Raw genomic sequence first — 20,628 nt, 5'->3', positions numbered from 1 at the left:
GTTTAAGGAACTCTTCAGTTAGATGCAATGTGAAATGGCAAAAATATTTTGAGAATAAAATGAAGTGTCATCATCATGTGTGCTTTTTGAATTCAGTTTTAATGCAGCCAAGTCTAAGTTAAATGAATATTTTGTATGTCCGTTTCCGCAGGATTATGAGGGAAGTGAAATGTTTCAGCGTGCAGATGTGGGGAGCAATACAGTCTTCAGCACGCGGCGTGGCCATACGGTCCTGTCTGTGTCTCGGAACTTAATGACTCGATGTTCCATCTTTCAATGAAATGACACCACAGCTCTAGGGCCGCTCGCTCCCTTTGCGCTTCTCAAACACGTGCGTGTCGCTCCCACGCGCGCCTCGCGCCTCCACGTGCTTCCCCGTGGACCGAGCAAAAACTCCTTCGGAATGTTTTCCAAACACCCACCGAAGCGCGAGGTAACGGGACGCGAAGCATATCCACTTGCGCGCGCACTGCGCCGGGGAATCCTGACGCGCGCGCGTGGAGCAGCAGGACACTCATTAACCACGACGGGCCGATTGACGAGACACGTGACCCTCGTGTCGGTGTCGGGCCGCGCAGGACACACAGAGGACACACACCGGCGACCTCCCGTACAGCTGCACCCGTCGGAGACAGCAGGTAAGGCGCTATATATGATCCCACGCGGCCCACGGTACACTACATAGCATACATCATCATGACACATGGGCCTGAGCCCAGGTGAGGCTCTTTTTACTGCTAGTCGAACCAGGGTAATAATATAATTGCCTCGGACTCGGAGACAGCCGACCAAGTTAAGGCGCCGCCAAGTTTTCTTAACTTTTGGAAAAGTAAGTAAAACTTTAATAATAAATAGGCTGTTATTATCATTGGGAAACTGATGCGCTCCCGCCTGGCCTGTCTGATGATGTGAACACAAAGTGACGCATCGGCGCTCCGAGTCTTTGAAAATGTTGCAGTTTTGTAGGCGACACGATGAATCATGATTCTCTTTGAAACTCTGTGTTGCTCTATACTCATACTGTAGTAAATAGTCCATTAGTTAAGCCTTGAACATAAGGTTAGTGTTCAATCAATCAATGCATTTCATAAATCATTCGTTAAACAATACTAAATATTCAGGTACGAGTTATCGTAAAAATACATAGTAGCTTATTAATGCAGCATTATTATATCTTGCATATTCGTATCTTAATATATATGCAAAAATATAATTTGATATAAAATATTCTTATATATAAAATATATAATAATTTATATAATTATGTAACATTTATGTTATATAATATACAATATAAAATATATTAATAATTATTAGTTTAGCTGACGCTTGTCTCCAAGCGACTTCTAATTATTATTTACCCATACAGTGGGGTAATTTTAGGGTAACGTCTAACGTCTGTAAGGCGCTATTTCGCGACACGCGCCGACACTGCGCAGGCTCCTAATGTGCGCGTGCGGGGGCTCGGGTACAACAACTTGTGTGTTTTTCTAAATATATAAATAAAAATAACTTTCCCGAACCTTTTTTTTTCCGAGTAAAGGACACCGAGACTTTCATTAGAAATATTTCACAGTGGCTCTCAGAGTAGATCAGGGCCTCTTGCTGTGACAATAAAACTCACTGTCTGACCAAGTAGGAAAAAAAAAAAGCTCTGCGTTACTATATTATTATGTAATAGGCGAAGGTTATCAATTTTCAGTGCAGTTTTTTTTGTCTGAATCTATTTATGGTATTTTTCTTACCTTTTCTTAGGTTTCGTCACAGCCTCAATGGGGTCGGAGGCCTAGAAAAGGTTAAGAACCTCAGGATTAAATGCCCTGTGTCTTTGCTTTGTTGGGAAAAAAATAAAACAGTACATTGTTTGTGGGATTGCAATACCTGCATCCTATTTGTATAAAGGTAAACTCGGGTAATAATTTCTGAATGTTACAAAGAATTATCAACCTTTGTATTCCCTCACAGTGATTACACAACAGTTTACCTCTAGTCTTAAAATGATGCTGAAAAAGAGGGTAAAGACCTAAAAGCCTCCTTGACACATGATTTACACATGGCACGCCTCTTCTCACACTATATTAAATGAAAAACTACATTACTTTAAACAAAGAATAATAAGGAATAAGGAAGGACAGCTGGGGATTTCAGATGGAGCCTTGTTTTCCCCATTTGTAGCTTTTAAATCCAGTTTCTTAAGGCACCGATTGCCCTGTGATGGACTAGTGTCCTGTCCGTAGTGTCCTCTGCCTCATGACATGTGTTTCCAGGATGGACTCTAGACCAGCACCGCTCTGCACTGGACAAGCAGTTAAAGATCATGGTTGGATAGATGATTGAATGAGTGAGTGAACAAATGAATGAATGAATGAATGAATATACACAGCTATCAGTGCAAGTGGTGTAAATAAAAGGTCCAAATAAAGTGCTTTAAAGGGCAGCAGGTAGTGTTGCTTTGCAGTTGGATGTCTCAGGTGTTCTCCCTGCTGTTACTCTAGTACCTTTGATGAAGGTATTTACCCTGATTTGATATGGTAAAAATTACAGAGGTGGGTGAATGGGTAAATCTTGGGCAAGCGGGTAAATCAGTGCAAATGCATTAATTCTTCTTACATGCCCGAGTCACTTCGGAGAAAAATAAATAGCAGAGGCAAAATGTAAAGTTATATTTGAATATGAGACGTTTAAAACGGTCACTCTATCAAGCAGTCTGCGTAAGGCAGCATGAAAGCGGAAATATTGATTCTCATTCAAGGCGTCAGATGTCACAGGTGTCTCCACGGACAGGGACGGTCTTATCACTGCAGCAGTTATACTGATTTAACTGTGATGTTGGAACATTTTCGTTCTTTAGTGATTTTTTTTTTTTTGTTTTTAAAATCAGACACTATGCAGATATGACTGTTTCCAGCAAAAATGCCGCCCAGTGCTAACCTTTAACTAGAATATGTTAAATCAATTTATTTTGCACCAAGATATTGGGAAATTGATGATATCTAAAGAATTTAATGCTCTCTGGTGGATCTGGGGTTCGAGTTCCGCTGGGGGGCCCTGCGATGGACTGGCGTCCCGTCCTGGGGGTGTCCCCTCCCCCTCCGGCCTTGCACCCTCCGGTGCCGGGTTAGGCTCCGGCTCGCCGCGACCCCGCTCTGGACAAGCGGTTTCAGGCAATGTGTGCGTGTGTGTGTGTGTGTGTGTAATGTGATGACAGTGATGTTACAAATATTTGCATAAAATGGTTTTATTTTAATTTATTATGTGTTTATTTTTTAGGCTGATGCTTTAAGGAAGCGCTTCCATAACTTTCCTAAATATTTTAAGTTTCACACTTTGCTTCTGCAGAAGAAAAAAGAACCTCTTCTTTTTTCTTATCCTGTAACCGTGGCTGAACTAGGGGTTATGTGTTCACTAACATTCAGTGATAATCATTCATTTATTGATAAGGTATTGGTTCATTGATTTCTTCTGTAAACTTCTCACAAACTTTGAATGGGTTTATAGAGAATTTAACAAAGTATCTCAGTGCATTGTCATCAAATAGGTGGTCTGAATGTGTTAAACACATCTAATGGTCAATGAAATGATAATTTTATAATAAAAGTACCAATTATCATATATTTAGAAAAAAAGCAAAAATTTTGCAGAAGTGCAGTTAAATGCAGTTGAATTTATACAGTTTAATAATGCAGTTAAAGTTAAGCTTGCAGTTAAAATTACATCGAATGCTAAAATTATTTATTCCCGTGGAAAATATGTAAATATTTCAAGCAATATTTTCTGTTTGTCTCCGCTTTCTTCTCACCGCAGCAGACTCACCATGCCCTCTGCACCAACCACAGATCTGGGGTACACCCCTCCGGATGGGGGCTGGGGGTGGGTCGTGGTGTTCGGAGCCTTCATCTCCATCGGCTTCTCGTACGCCTTTCCCAAAGCTCTCACCATCTACTTCAAGGAGATCCAGGAGTACTTCTCGGTGTCCTACAGCGACATCGCCTGGATCTCCTCCATCATGCTGGCTGCTATGTATGCGGGAGGTGAGTTATGAAATGAGTCCCGAAACACGAGTGGCGGAATTCGATGGGCGACACGTTAAAGCCACTTTCATCCGGGGCGCCCGGACCGTGGGGTTGCATCCCGTTTTACCGTATGCGTCCGCTGGTCATATTCGTGTTGCTGAGTGTTCCATGTCAAGAAAAATCTTAAATTTACATGTACATGTATTCATTTATCAGACACTTTTCTCCAAAGCGACGAGCGTCTCGTAGAAAATACAATGTGTTCGTTACATCAGGAGAAAGAGACACTTAAGTGCACTTAGTTTGTTCTTTCCACCATATGAAGCAACGTTCGTCACACGAGCAGCTGCATGAATGAATTGAGCTGCATAGATGAAGTTAAAGAATTTTCAGCGAAGCTTAGCGAACATCCCTGCTGGGGAAAGTAGACGTTCTCAGGAGCCGAGCGCTTCTCAGGGCGTGTGCTAGAGCTCGACGACGAGTGGAAAAGGCGGTGGCGACCGAACGGGCTCGGCTGTTCGGAAGTTCAAATTTCAGCAGCGGCACTTTGTCGGGGTAACAGGATCTTCCTGCGTTTCGGGGTCTTTCCATGCACCGCATTCCTGGACTCCTTTATACATCGTGCTGCTCTCTGCTCACCGTGTTGGACTTTGCGTCGCTGAAGATGCGGTCCTATCAGGGCATGAGAGCCACTGCTGGTGAATTTATTTTTTGCTTTTACTTCTCTCATATCATTCTAAATATGTGACGTTTATTTCCGTTTTTGACACGACGTTATGGAGGGTGAGCAGTACCACGCAAAAAATTAAATCGAACAAATCCGTGAAACAATCTGAAAATTTGAAGTCGAATTGAGAAAACGATGCATGAAACGAACGCAACAACCGAAACGGTTAGTTTAATGTTATTGTATATTATTATGTTATGTTTAAATAATTGTTATTAATAATTTAACCAAGGCTTAATTTAGTGGGCAGCATGGTGGTACAGTGAGTAGTGCTGCCGTCTCAGTGCCTGGGTGATGTGAGAGGACGTGGGTTTCGTCCCCATTCAGTCTGTGTGGAGTTTGCATGTTCTCCCTGTGTCTGTGTGGGTTTCCTGTGGGTGCTCTGGTTTCCTCCCACACTCCAAAGACATGCTGTTCAGGTTCACCCACAGTGTGTGAGTGACGGAGAGAGTGTGTGTGTGTGTGTGTGTGTGTGTGTTCCACTGATGTATGGATGAGTGACCCATTGTAAGTAACGTATCTAGCAGGGTAAGTCACCGCGGTGAATAAGGGATGTGGGATCGTAACACTGCACAGAGTTCATTGGAAGTGGCTTTGGAGAAAAGCGTCTGATAATAAATACATGTAACCGTTACTGTTTTTAAACAATGTGGTCATCGTGATGAGAATTACATCGTGGGACATGTTCCTCTTTGGTGGGCCTGTTTGGGGATGAAAATTTAAACCCACACGCTCGGACGGACATCTGTCCTAAATCTGAGTTTGGAGCAACAGGTTTATTTCCTTATTGCTGATGAGCAAAACCAGGCTAAATTATTATTTTTTAGCACCTGTCACTGACTGGCTTTTCAATACTTATATATGCTAGCCTAGTTGTGAAAAGTTTGACACACCTTGTGATAAATGGCCAGCATGGTTTTTTTTCTCATAATTACAGAAAATGAGATGGTTTATGAAATCCGGCGCGGCTTTTCGTAGATGTTACTTTTCTCCTTGCGGGCATGTTGGATAACACTGTCTTACCGAGGCTATTTATTGGGAACGGATTGCTTATTATAGAGCCTCGCAAGGTTACCGGCCAATGATTTCTCACTTACCTGTAATAGCAGCAGGGAGATCACAGGTGAAATATTCCCATGTACAGCCATGGAGGCACGGAGCTCCATCATTTTGTCCTTGGCTTCGTTTCGCAATGTCATCTCTGCGGCGGAAAGGACAAGAAGGACGGAGCGGAGTTTCATTCAGGAAAATTAAAAAGCTTTCGACTTATTCCGCCCGCGCGGGTACGCCGGCCAGGAGCAGCCTGTATGCTGCGCTCGCTCCTTCCGCGGCCGCAGTCGCGAGGTCTTTCATCTGCTCGCTTTTTCGCTCTCGGCCGCCGAGCTTCTTCCTTCCCCGCGACCTTCAGAAGTTGGAAAGTCACCGGAATGCAGGGAGAAGGGAGAAGCGCGTGAGAGAAATTCCGCCAGCCGGTCGACCGATACGCGTTCGGCCGCTTAAGGTCACACGCGCCGGGTCTTTGTGTGGTATTAGTGCGGAACGCGGTACATTTCGCGGAGTTAGAGTAATTGAGGCTGAGTACCTCGCCTTTGTGTACAAGCCCCTGTGTTCTGGACCTTCTGCCTGTTTAGTTCTGTCCCTTTTGGTGCTGCTGTGTCACACCTGTTGGAAATACCCCCAGCAAGAGAACTTCACCTCATTGTTCTCATCAAAGCAGCGCTTCCAGGTTTCGACTCGAGATCAAAATTTCGTTTATCTGATGCTTTTCTCCGAACCAGCTTACGATGTCACCTGCCGTAGGACGACTTTTACCGTATCTGTTCGGGGTAAGTACCTCTGTCAAGGGCATTACAGCAGGAGATGGGATTTGGACCTCGGCCCTTGGAGCTCAAGGCAGCATCTCTGACTCTCTCTGCTGCGTCTGTGTCTCTTTCTCCTAATGTGATGCACAAGTTGTATTTTCTATGAGATGCACGTCGCTTTGGAGAAGAGCGTCTGCTAAATGGATGAATGTAAATGTGATGTAAACTATTATGCCACGTTTCCCCCCCGTTTCTCCCCAGTTTGCCCCAACGCAGTTCCCACCCTAGAAACTAACTTGGCGGTTCACGCGGAGCAAATCCCACCATTTTATTACATTTGTTCTGATTTATTTGTATAATTATTTCCAGATTCTCGTTTTGTAGATTTCTTTCTACGTGTCACCTACTTTTACATCTGCAAGTGCAGTTTGTGCTGCATGTTGGTGATTTTAAACGGCTCAACATATTTTGCGATTGAAATAAAATGTGCAGCGGTGTGGTTAAAATGTATTTATTAGTCCTACTTCCTAATGAGATAAACAGACAGATAGACATAGATATAGACAGACAGCGAGTGGTATGGGGTGGCATGGTGGCACAGCAAATAGGGCTGCTGTCTCACAGCGCCTGGGTGGTGCGAGAGAACATAGATTCGATCCTTGCTCGGTCCATGCGGAGTTTGTGTGTTCTGCATGGGTTTGCTCTGGTTTCCTCCCACACTCCAAAGACATGCTGTTCAGGTTCTCCCATTGTGTGTTCCACTGATGTATGGATGAGTGACGCAGTGTAAGTTACCTTGGTGAATAAGGTGTGTGGGCCAGTAACACTACATAGTATCCATTGTAAGTCAGTTTGGAGAAAAGTGTCTGCTAAGTGAATAAATGTGAAGGTACAGACTGACTTTAAATAGATAGTAGACTGAGATATGGCTGATGATAGATACTTCATCTTTATACTTGAAACACACACACGGTCTGAAACCACTTGTCCCGAGTGGGGTTGTGGCAAGTCGTAGCCTAACCCAGCAACACGGGGCATCAGGCCGGAGGGGGAGGGGACACACCCAGGACGGGACGCCAGTCCGTAGCAAGACACCCCAAGCGGGACTCGAACCCCAGACCCACCGGAGAGCAGGACCCGGTCCAACCCACTGCGCCACCTCACCCCCATACTTGAAATAAATTCTTTAAATACATACATTAGGTAAAAACTTTAGTTACATTTACACAAATACAGCAGAAGCTGAAGAACTTTGTAAAACAGTAGACATCTGTGATGTGTATGAAGATGCAAATATTTGCAAGGCCATTACCAAAGTCAACAATTTATGAACAGTGTATTTTAAGAGAAAACAGAAGGCACTCATTTCCCCAGAAATAATACATGGCTGTAAATATATATGGGCTGGGAATCTGTTCACTCCTTGAGGTTGCCAGTTTTATAGTCCTTACTGTTGACTTTGAGGGTCCACCGTGGTCCCTTGGAGGTAAACGGTAACCTTTCCTCGAGAGGGACAGCGTTCGAGTTTCGGTAACCGTAGCAGTCGGGACCGTTCTGGATCCCTGAATGCAGCTCTGTAATTTTTACTGCGTAAATTCAGAGTAAGTATCTTAACGAAGGGTTTTACAGCAGGAGGCGAGAGTCGAACCTGCGTCCTTTGAGAGCAACGTGGCAACTCTGCTATACCCCTGCAGCCTTCTACACTGGTATACAGTGCTGCGAAGGAGTATTTGTACATTTTCCTGCTTTCCTTCATTATTGCAAATTTAAAATAACACAGCTGTGTTAGTGTTTATTCGGCTTTTGGTTGCGGTCATTGCGGCTAAAGGTGGCGAAACCGGCGTAAAGGGGCAATTACTTTGTCATGCAGCGCCAGTTGGTGTTGGATCTTTTTTTTCATTGCATGAACGAGACAAGTGAAAAAGAGTTACTTGCTCCCTCAGGAGCCCTTTGTCTGCATTTACGTCTATTAATTTAGCAGACGACGAACATCTCATAGAAAATACAACGTGTTCATTACATGAGCAGGAAGAGACACTTAGATGCAGACGTGAAGTTGGTTTGTTTCTTTCCACCATATGAACCAACGTTCATCACGTGAGTAGCTGCATAAAACTTCATCGGAATATCCCCGATTCCTGATCACTTTCCTAATAATTTTTTTTTTTTTGAGATACTCTATATAAACATATATGTTACATTACAGGAGTAGCTGTGTAAAGGTTTATCCGGGATGATCTTAAAGTTATAGAACATGAACATTTATACCTTACGTGAACTTAAGAGATGATGGGCAAAGTGAGTCTAGAAGAGAAGCATTTAAGACCCGTTTTAAATGTGGAGATTCAGCAGTTCTGAGTGAGGGGGGAGGTCGTTCCACCGCATCTAATATTAGATTTTTTTTGGAAAACCTAAAAACATACAATGTAAAAATTTTGCAATAACAGAGGAGGATATCAGGAAGGGGGCAAATACTGTTTTCACGGCGCTGTATGTATCGTTAAGGCCAAAAATATATTAAATCACACCCAACATCTGTAGTGGCAAACAAATAATAGGTTTTCCACAACAAGAACATTTGCCTTAGTAAGCAAGGTTCTTTGCTAGTGTCGGGTGTTGTGGGGCAAAGCTTTAGGAAAAACAGGGTTATTTCCCTGAGACTGCATAAAGCAGCGTGCCACCTTAAGATAGATTAATTAGGACCGTAGCGTGTGTGACGGGGCAGACGTCATTTGAGCAATGCCGTTGCCAAAAGTGCAGAAATGCTGCTCGAGTCATTACACCTCGGGGCACGTGGGAACCGGGAGCGGCGATCCTTCGGTCACATGATGCCGCGTTGCGATTAATCACTGTCGAGCGCGTGACCTGCGGCGAGAGACTTCGACGTGCCGTCCGGGCCGGAGAAGAAGGGCGCGGCGCGTCGCCCGTGGGACGGGGATGCGACTGATAAGCCCTGGCGCGCCTCTCTTGTTGCCTCCCGCCTGCTGTTTGTTAGAGAGGGTTGGCGCCGCAGGCCAGAGCCTGGAAGGATCCGGATCCCACACCCCGTGGGGTCGGCATTGGCGCGCATGGTGGCAAATAGACCGATTAACCCTAGTTACGCATTGAAGCTCGCTCCGTATATTAGATTAACGTTCTTGTATCCGGCTCTCGATGACATACAAAAACACGACTCTAAATTATCGACTCGGGGTTGCATCTCTGCTACTTAACAAGCTGTAAACATTGAACTTTAAATGTATTGTATTTTCTCTGCTCCCTTCGGCCGATTTTCCTTTAACGCCCTCATTTATTCCCCCTGTCGTTGCAGGGCCCGCGAGCAGCGTTCTGGTCAATCGCTACGGAAGTCGACCCGTAGTGATGGCTGGCGGGATCATGTGTGGGGTTGCCATGGTAACCGCCTCATTTGGCAACACAATTACGCATTTGTACGTGTGCGTCGGAGTTATCGGAGGTAATTCTTTCATCGATTATATCTAAATACACATGGTGTCGGAGTGGTGTTAGAATGATCTGAGGGAACCGTAGCTCCTCGTCTTTTGGTTACTCGAGAACGATGCATCTTAGCTGGTGACGCAAATAACAGGAAGAGGCATGAGTTTGATTTTCTTTCTCTCTTTCCTTCCCTCTGACAACAAACGGATCACTGGTACAGCAAAGTAATAGTGCTGTATATGTACAAAGCAGAGCAGAAATTTTGCGGTACATTGTGGTACAGCGAGGGTGGGGTTACCGCAGGGTTCCGGGTCGCCACGAGCAGCTGGTGTCTCATTTACCTCCGAAGCTGCGCTGTTCTCAGCCCGTTGGGGCCCGTTTACCCAACTCCCCTGCACTTTGTCTATCCGCCCGCCTGTCTTTCTGTCCGTTTATTCGTTCGAAATCCTTCGTTAAGCCAATTGCAAAGACAAAATCACATCGGACGTAATACCATCTCATCCACATCCGCTGCGTGCGAGGAGGCTGCGGGCTGCTCTCGAGCTGCTCTCGGCCGTTCCCTTGAGTATGAGCGGGGGGACCGGCCGCCGGGTGGCGCGGCTCCAGCGGTGTTGGACTGTGGGCTGTCGCACCGCACCCCCCCCCCCAAAGAGCAGCCCACGAGACTCATTACACGGGGAACAGCCGGGCGTGAATAATTAATTGGTGGAGAAGGAGGCGAGCTTGCCGTGCGAGGAGCCACGGAGCCACGGAGCCGCTGGGGCCGGCGTTCTGGAATGCCTCGGAAGTTTACCTGGCTGCCGCGGCAACAGATGTCCCCCTCGTCCCAGCTTGGCTCCTCTGCGCGAGGGGAGGGACGGGCTTCGCCCAGGGCTCTTGACGGGAAATAATAAACACGCGCACAGATGGGATGGCCTTCAGAAAGCGGGAGGCGTGAGCAACCTTGGTCCGTTTGCCACTTCCTCTCCGCCCCGCACCCCGACGACCGACAGTCTGAACAGGCTATATTTAAGATGTATTTCCAATATCCGCCATATATATGGCGTACGAGATCTATGTCCGTTGTATAATATATGCCCTATATGCTGCGTGGAAGATGTATTTCTGTTATATAATATAATCATATGCCGTATATGTACTGTATATTCCATATGCAAGACCTACTTATACACGATACTTACTTTTCCTGCAATATATTTTATATTACGCTGCTCTGCACGTTAAGTTTCTGTTCTTCTCAACACTGAAACTGTGTGCAAAATGTTCAGTCGACTATAATTTCGTAGAAACGCGAAATTCTTTCTCGGCCTGCGTCTGTCGCCCGGCATATGATCACCTTAAACAGAAGTGGTAAACATAAAAAATTCAATGACGTTTTGCGCGTTATGCTTTATAGGCAATCGCGAACGCTGGGTATTTAGGTAGATATTTCACAGCCCTCCAAATTACCTAATGAATCAGTCCAGGAGTTTTCTATTTTAAAGCGAAGACTCATTTAAAGAGTCAAACCCTCATTTCGAGAACGAGACAATTAAATTGGATTTTTTCGGGTGGAGAGTAGCAGTGAACGAATGACTTTGAGTCCTAATTTATTACCATTTAAATGGACACATTATTTCTGAAATTACTGCCTCCAATAATGAGATTTTAGTTGGCAATCTGAAGCGAGATGGAACCTTAATATACACAAAGTAGCCCTGCTCATAATTTAATCTTACGGTGCGGGCGTTTAGGAAGGAGACTATGCAAATTTAAATTGTGCTCCCTTTATGGTGCAGGATTTGGACTCTCCTTCAACCTCCAGCCGTCTCTCACCATAATCGGGAAGTACTTCCTGGCCAAGCGGCCTGTAGCCAATGGCCTGGCCATGGCCGGCAGTCCCGTCTTCCTCTCCGCCCTGGCTCCTCTCAACCAGTTCCTCTTTGACAGCTTTGGCTGGAGGGACAGTTTCTTCATCCTGGGGGCCCTGCTGTTGAACTGCTGTGTAGCCGGGGCTCTGATGAGACCCATCGGCGAAGGGAAGGCCGGCGGAGCGACTAGAAGCGCGGGTTCTAACAAGGGCTCCGTCCCTCGGGACGCAGATCCGACGGAGCGCGAGCGGAAGCCCGGGGCGAAGAACCGGAGCACGGGCGACGTCAGCAAGTTGATGGATTTCTCCCTGTTCAGACACCGAGGTTTCCTCATTTACCTGGTTGGGAACGCGGTCATGTTCTTCGGCTTCTTCGCCCCCATCGTGTTCCTCGCCCCGTACGCCAAGCATCAAGGTGTCGACGAGTACTCGGCCGCCTCCCTGCTCTCCATCCTGGCGGCGGTGGACATGATCGCGCGGCCGGGCACCGGCCTGCTGGCCAACACCAGGTGGATCCGGCCGCGGATTCAATACCTGTTCAGCTTCGCGGTGACGTACAACGGCGTCTGCAACCTCCTCTGCCCCCTGGCCATGGGCTATGGGGTGCTGGTGGCTTACTCCCTTTCCTTAGGTGTAGCTTTCGGCATGGTTTGCGCCTTGCTCTTCGAGTGCTTGATGGACCTGGTCGGTGCCCGGCGCTTCTCGAGCGCCGTCGGACTCGTCACCGTCGTCGAATGTTGCCCGGTGCTTCTGGGGCCGCCGGTCGGAGGTAGGACCTTATTTCTTCCCGTGCAGTCCCCTTCCCACAAACGAATACCTTCAAAATCATTTTGGAGCAGAGTGCCAGATAAATGAATAAGCGAATCAATGAAGAACTGCTACGTTAAAGCATCAGCTGTAAGCATTACGCCACCTGCTGCTCCCATAAGTGGTCCAGAGGTTGAAGACATTATTAAGGCGACTTACAGTTTCAAGTTTGCATTCTAAACTACTTGCGCTGATTTATCCATTTATACAGCTGGGTAGTTTTTACTGCCATCAGTTCAGGGTAAGTATCTCGATCAAGGGTTGTACAGCAGAAGTCTGGATTAAAATCTGGGTCCTTTAATCGCAAGGTAATGGGTTTAACCACTACGCCACCCGCTGCTAGAAATTAGAGAGTAGGGTAAGATAACACTACCGCTCACTGTATTGTTTTGCTGAGCCCAACATGCAGAAGGGCAGCACAGAAGCTTTTGTCGCTGCCATTATTGCAATTCGTTCCAGCACAATCGGATTATCGTTGCTAGGTGAGTAGCCCGGCTAGGCGCCCAGAGAAAAGCCGTAATTGGTCGCGCTTATTTACAGCGGCAGCGGTCGGGACTCCCTGGCTTTCGGGGCGCGTCCGCCGGAGGATTCCTCGCCCCTGCGGGCGCTCCGGAACGTTTTCGGCAGCTAAGAGCTCGTAAATGCGATGGCGGTCGCCCGGCGCCGCGGGTTCCCCGGCGAGGTTCACGCGGGAAACCACGAGCGTGCTTCTCTCTGCCTTTGCCGCAGTCCTCCGCTAGGGGCAGCGTTGGTTAGTGTCGGTGAGGCTGCCATCGCCCCGAAAGAACCCCGCACAGCCAGACGCCCCCCGTGAGTCATTGTGTTTCATCTCTTCTCACTTCCGTTAGGCCTCTGGCGTTCATTCACGTGCCTCGGTGGGGTCTTCTGAGGTCGCCTTGCGAAAATACTTGGGTGTTACCGTAGCCTGATCCACATAAAGGTCGAGCGTTGCGTTCGTCTGTGGTTTACTTCCGCTCGTTGAGCGCCGTGGCGATCCATGCACCCGCTTGCGGAGTCACACGGCGTATTGATATTTCGGAATCGATTATGGCGGGTCACTAGGCGGTGTAGCGGTTAGCGCCGCTTCCTCAAAGGACCCCGGCTCAAGTCTCACTCCTGCCGTAGCACGTTCGGTTGAAACAGCAAAAATTTCCCAGCTACGTAAACGGGTAAATCGTTGCAAGTCTCTTTGGGGAAAAGCATTAGCTGAATAAATATGCGTTTTAGATATTTTGAAAATTTCGCTCTAAATGCTATTGATAAAAGTAGGATGGCGCATGTGCAGCGTGTCAGAAAGAGAGCTTGAGAGTCAGCTATATTCCTCGGCGCATTTAAGTTAGCAAAAACAACAATTGCTTTCCAAACAGCGTTTGTGTATTTGCATTTATATGAAACCCAGAGCACGCCAAGTTATGTATTGTGCACATTCTTACATCCGAAAAGGAAAATTACTGTGCAGTGGGTCCCCAGCGTATGACAGCGGTCTGTTGAGAATGACCCCGTCGTAAGTCGAACGCATGGTTAGTCGAAAATCCCCCTTTTCCCTTCCATACTGTACTGCGTGAACCATAAGAACACTGTGAATTCTATTCTGTACAGTAGGGCTTTGTTGTATAGTTCAACTAATTTCATACATCGCTCATGTTGAAATGGCAAACGGGTGGCATGGTGGCGCAGCGGATAGCGCTGCTGTTTCACAGTGCCTGTGTGGTGCGGGAGGACATGGGTTTGATTCCCGCTCAGTCTGTGGGGAGTTTGCGTGTTCTCCCTATGGGGTGCTCTGGTTTCCTCCCACACTCCAAAGACATGCTGTTCAGGTTCACTCGTAGTGTGTGTTCCACTGATGTATGGATGAGTGACCCAGCGTAAGTAGCGTATAGCAGTGTAAGTCACCGCGGTGAATAAGGTGTGTGGGCTCATAACACTACATAGAGTTCATCGGAAGTCGCTTTGGACCTGCTTGCTTTGCTATATTCTAATACTGTATAGAATTAGAATATAGTATTCATTTAGCAAAGATGAATTCTCACTTTTTCCTAGTAGCCATTAGGGAATCACAAACGAAAAGTCTAGTAAATGAAACGCCACTAGACGCCGAGATACGGACTGAAACCGAGACAATAAGAGGTATTTGGGCAGTGCGTCGTACCGTACATCTCACGGGAGGGCAGCCGTAATTTCGGGTCGCTCGCGAGTCACGCGCCTTCTGACCCTCGGACCGGCAGCGTCCTGCAAGCGCCTGGAAAATAGATGCGAGTAATAAGCGTCCGTTCTAGACGGTTCGGAACGACGGCTCGAAAAGGCCGTTTTCCGGAACAAACGAGCTACCGGACACACCTTGCCGTTGCGCGGCAGCCTCCGATTTTTAACGAGGTGGAAATTTATAGGCCGTCTGGTAGTTTGCGTGACCCGCGCCGAGGTGATCGTTTAATGGAGTAAATAGAGGCGTCCCTCACAGACCGCGTGATTACAGGGGACTCGCGGGAGGCAGGGGCGCCGCATTTACCCTTACAAGTCCCCTCGTTACGGGACGGCCGCTCGCGCCGGGGTCAGCCTAATTAGAAAAAAAGGGCGGAAATTGCTGTAATTAGCCTTTCGCGTTTGCGTTTAATGAGTGAAGTCGCGCTAACATTCATTAAAGGCCCTTACCTGTGTGGTAATTAAGCGGCGAATACATTAAAGAGGAGGTGACTCCAGCAGATGGGCATGATGGGCGTAATTAGCAGGCCAATCAAGGGCCGCTTTAATGACGATGATGGCCGTGGGCTTATGGCGAAGGAGAAATGCGAGCGGCGAGCGTTCACGCCACGACGGAGCGGTGCAAGGGCGCCTCGAACCCTGCCTCCGGTGGCCTCGCCTCGCCGCGCAGGGCGACTCATTAGGAACTTTTCCGTTTGTTTTATTTTTCGCAGCTAGTTTATTTAACCCCCCACGCGCTCCGAACGGCGTTCGGCCCCGTGCGAGCGGGTCCCGCTCATTATACGGGTTGCTCAATTAGGGCTGCGTCAGCGGAGCCAGACCGCTGCGTGCCGCTTCTGGAAGACGTTTCGGAGATAACAGCTTGTCTGACTTCGCTACGGTCCTCAGGATAATCAGCCAGAAGACTGAGGGCGTCAATAAGCTGCGTTCCAGGGTGGCAGATAAACGGGCTCAGTGACCTCAAAGTATTTACACGCTGAGGCAGCAGATGCCAAACAAACAAAGGGGTCGCTTGTATCTTATATGAATAACCTTCCTCGCTGATTAATAGTCTCTTTGCCAACTTGGCTATAAGAGCTGCAAATATTGGCTGACAGATGGACGCACGGCCTCCTATTGGATCTGCGCGCAGGATGCCGGCGGGACTCCGGTGCGGCGGCACGGCGAGTAGCGCTGCCGCGGCGGTGTGAGAGGATGCCGGTTCGACCCCCGCTCGGTCCGCGTGGAGTCTGCATGTTCTCCCCGTGTCTGTGTGGGTTTCCTCCGGGTGCTCTGGTTTCCTCCCACCCTCCAAAGACATGCTGTCCAGGTCTCTGTGTGTGTGACACAGAGAGTGTTCCGCTGATGTGTGGATGAGTGACCCAGTGTAAGTGGTGTATCTAGCAGTGTAAGTCACCGCAGGGAAGAAGGTGTGTTGGCCAGTAGCACTAGAGCTCATTGGAAGCTGCTTTGGAGAAAAGTGTCTGCTAAATGGATAAATGTAAATGTCTGCTGGGGTGTATTTCTCTCATTTTCCTTGGACGGGTTCGAGTCAAGTGTTCGTTTCCCTTCGAAGAGCACCCCTTTCAGTCCGACAACGCCAGCACGTCCCCTGCCCCTCCCCCGCCAAAGCCCCGCGATGCCGTAGACGCATCCGAGGGGTTATGGGAGCGACGTGTCCGTGGGATCGATTTATTACCATTCTCCGCACACCTGAAGCGGGGGATGCTGGGAAGGAGATGGAACAGCAGGCTGGTGAGATTAAAGCTCAGCTGTGTTACCGGTCAATCCGTTCCATTACGGTCCTCCCCGGTTGCGCCCTTGCGTGTGGATTGCCGCTCATCCTCTGGATATACATTTTTAATGTCTCAATTACAGGGGAAAGGTTTTGTCTAATGGGGAATGATGTGGAGGTGTGTTCTGTAGTTTATTTGAAACGTGTTCAGTCATGCGTTCCGAGAGCCCGAGTCTCGCCTTTGCGGTTTCATTTTTTTTGTCCCGCAGATTCGCAGACCAGGCTTTCTTTTACCTTCCAGCCTGGTGTTGCTCACATGATGAAAAAAGCGTTACGTTCCACATCTGCGGGTGGCATCGTCTGCATTAACATACCAGCGGTCTCCCTAGTTCCCATCGTTAGTATTATTATTTATTCATTCTTGCGACACCTTTCTTCAAAGCTACTTCCGCTGTGAGGTTTCTACACTAAGCTACTTACAGTGATTTACTCGTTTTGTGTTTTGGTATCTGCAAAATTGTTTTGGATCACTGATAATAAATGGTGAGCCATAAAGAAAAACTGAAGGACATGGAGACTTCTTATGAATAGAGGAAGCAACAGTGCCCTTCATACCTCTATGTACAATAGTTTCAAGATGTTAAGCATGGGGGTGCAGTGGGTTGGACCACAGTCCTGCTCTCCGGGGGGTCTGGGGTTCGAGTCCCGCTTGGGGTGCCTTGCAATGGACTGGCGTCCCGTCCTGGGTGTGTCCCACCTCTCCCAGCCTCACACCCTCTGTTGCTAGGTTAGGCTCCAGCTCCCTATGACCTCGTGTGTGTGTGTGTGTGTGTGTGTGTGTGTGTGTGTGTGTGTGTGTGTGTGTGTGTGTGTGTGTGTGTGTTTTCTCCAAAGCAACTTAGAATGTTAGGGTCACAATTATTTACCCCTTTGTACAGCAGGGTGATTTTACTGGAGTAATTTAGTGTAAGTACACTGTTCAAGGGTACTACAGCTGGAGATCGAACCTATGACCTTGGGATCCAAACACAGCAGCTCCAACCACTACGCTACCAGCTGCCCCCAACCCCTCAGTGCTGATTCTCTGTAATCCTGATGAAATTTGGATAACAGCTTGGCAACCAAATGAAAGACCCAGGTCGTCTCCATATCGCGTCATTACGGTAAACCTCCAGCACGCAACACTGTCGCACTTATGATTTTAAAAAAAAAAACCCATAGATACCTCACTGTGTCTGACTTCAGTGGGAATGTGATTCCTCTAGAATTTTCTGGTATTTTTTGTTAACTTTTACTGTATCAGTTCTGGGGAAATGCCTCGATCGATGGCACCACGGTAGCCGTGCTCCTGCGCAAACCTTAGAAATGACAGCACCGTGTCGCTACTAAGTATATTAATTTACATTATGGATTACACCGTTTTCCTGCTGTAAAAGGCCTCGCACATCATTATCTGCTAACTGTGTCACTTTGAGCTTCTGGACAGTTGCGGGGTTTGAGCCCAAAGCTGGCCGTTCGTAAGGTTACGGTGATCCGAGCTCAATATCACCCTCTCGTCGCCGCCTCGTGCCGATCCTTTTATAAAACGCAATTCCGTGGAGGCGACGATTGTTCCATCACAATGTACCGTAGTATTATACGGCCGATTATCCGCTCTTCTTTTTCGCCGCCGCAGTTTCAAGGCTGGCGGGGGGGAGGGGGTCTCCGTCTGCTTGTTCCACTGCACTTTTATTTATTTAGCTAAAAGGGCCTTAGTGTTAAGCTACTAACAGTGATTTACCCCTTTATACACCTGGGTAATTTTTACAGTGTCAGTTCAGGGTAAGTACCTCGATCGGGGTAGTACAGCAGGAGGTGGGATTCAAAACCAGGTCCTTTGAGTCCAGAGGCAGCAGCTGTAACCATGACACCACCTGCTGATGGGCTTTCTTTGGCTTTTGTTTACGAACTTGGCAGAAAAAAATGATGCTGCACAATAAGTGACATAAAAGTGCCCTTCATGCATAGTGACTTTGGCGAAAGTAAAAGAGAGAATTCTGAAATAAACCCAGAGTCTGAGACAGATCTTTCAGGAGGTGATTAGAGACCTTTAGCAATAAAAATGTTATTGTGGGTGTTTCTCAGTCTGCTGGACTTATGGGCCGATGGCGGTGGCGAGTCGGGCTTCTTTGGAGACACAATAACTGACAGGGAGACATTAATTTATGAGATATTTATTGCATTGCTCTTCTTCCCAGATGTTTGCCTTCTGCTCTGAATCAACAAGCCCCAGAAGCACCTCGGTCACACCAGCCTTTTATACCCTCTTATTGCTGGGGGGGTTGGGGGTGTCTTGCTTAAACACAGGTGGGAACATCTCATTTAGAACCCACAGTCTACAGAAACCAAATAAATTACTATCCATGGGCATGGAATAAACAGTTGAAGAATTAAGGAGAAAGTTGTTAGTACATTTTTATGAACTCTATGTAGTGTTTTCAGCCCACGCATCTTATTCACCGTGGTGACTTATACTGCTAGATACACTACTTACAGTGGGTCACTCATCCATACATCAGTGGAACACACATTATGGGTGAACCTGAACAGCATGTCTTTGGAGTGTGGGAGGAAACCAGAGCACCCAGAGGAAGCACCCAGAGGAAACCCCCACAGACATGGGGAGAACATGCCAACTCCACACAGACTGAGCGGGGAGCGAACCCACATCCTCTCGTGCCACACAGGCGCTGGGAGACAGGAGCGCTACTCTTTGTGTCGCCGTGCCGCCCAGTAAAGTTGTTGTTGTTGTTGTTGTGTGGTTACTGTGCCGTGACACGTGTTCGGTGCTTTCCCTCCTGCAGGTGTCCTCGTGGACATCTTCGGCGACTACATGTACATGCACTTCATGTCCGGGGCCGTCATGTTTGCCAGCGGCCTCTTCCTCTTCGTCATGAACTTCTGGAACTACCGGCTGGAGGAGAGCAAGACGCGGAGCCAGAAGGGTGCCGTCGAACAGGCGGAGATGAAGCGGCTGTCTGCTCTGGAGCAAGGGTCCGCGAGAGGGGCCGATGGGTTCGAGATGCCCGAGCAGGAAGAGAAGGGGGAGGGCGACCGCACCCGAGTTCACCCGCTGCCCTGAATGTGTCGTGGAGGAAAGTTGAAGCGACAACAGGAATGCCTTAAGCACCATCAGCTACCCGACTGCACCGATGCCCAACCCCGGTCCCGGTCTAATAGAGCAGTTTATTACGCTCGACAAAAAGAACAGGTGGTCCCCGATTTATGATGGGTTACGTTCCGCGAGACCCGTCGTAAGTCGAAAATGCATTTAATGCACCTAACCTACCGAACATCATAACCTAAATACGTGCGATGGCCGTTACGGGATCGCCGCCTTCACGCTGGGCAATTATCTTGAGTTTCTCCTCAAGAGTAATTGCCCTCTTCTTCTTCTCGCCAGTAGTAGGAGACACGGATGGACTTTTCCGTGACATTACGGATGCACAAAACACAACCGCATGGCAGCCCGGGAGATGCGGATCGCTGCCACTGCCCAGAATCACGAGAGAGCTTCGCACCGCATATCGCTTGCCCGGGAAAAAGAATCAAGTCAAACTTCGAAGTATGGTTTCTACTGAATGTCTGTCGTCAGCTCGCCGTCGCAAAGTCGAAACAATCGTTAAGTCTGACCATCGTAAATCGGGGACCACCTGTAATAGGCTGCATAACTGAAATAACGATCATTTGAATGCCTGAACTGAGGGCTCACCTGGATTTTTTTAAAATGCCTAAAATAGTCAAAAAATGGGATGTTCGTTCATTTTCTCTTAAAGGGAATATTACAGAGATTGTTAAAAAGTTGTTTGAAATACTCTCTCTTAGCTCTTTAACTGGTACAGGGCTGAACGCTTCACACACGACTTCAATTCTTTCAACAAGTTTGGTGAATTATAACTAATTAAGAGCTCAGCTGCAAGCAGACGCGGTACGTTCGGGGTGTTTTCTAGGACCAGGATTGAGAACCACCGCCCTGCCGGTCTGTCCATCCATCACACGTGCTGTTCGAACCCCCCTGTCCTGGTCCTGCTGGTGCTGTTTTT

General features: G+C 47.7%; 1 protein-coding gene across 1 annotated transcript; it reads left to right on the top strand.

Annotated features, from left to right (window-relative positions):
• The first annotated feature begins 3,793 nt into the window (after window positions 1–3,793).
• On the top strand, window positions 3,794–19,667 carry LOC108923357 (monocarboxylate transporter 2-like). Its single transcript, XM_018734035.2, has 4 exons — window positions 3,794–4,031; window positions 9,853–9,996; window positions 11,756–12,595; window positions 19,390–19,667. The coding sequence occupies exons 1-4, from the start codon at window positions 3,815–3,817 to the stop codon at window positions 19,665–19,667; spliced, it is 1,479 nt and encodes a 492-aa protein (XP_018589551.1). The 5' UTR covers window positions 3,794–3,814.
• The last annotated feature ends 961 nt before the right edge of the window (window positions 19,668–20,628 follow it).

The sequence above is a fragment of the Scleropages formosus genome, chromosome 22, assembly GCF_900964775.1.
Source record: "Scleropages formosus chromosome 22, fSclFor1.1, whole genome shotgun sequence".
Lineage (NCBI taxonomy): Eukaryota > Metazoa > Chordata > Actinopteri > Osteoglossiformes > Osteoglossidae > Scleropages > Scleropages formosus.
Note: the sequence above shows the minus strand (reverse complement) of the source record. Positions and strands in the feature narration are given on the sequence as shown.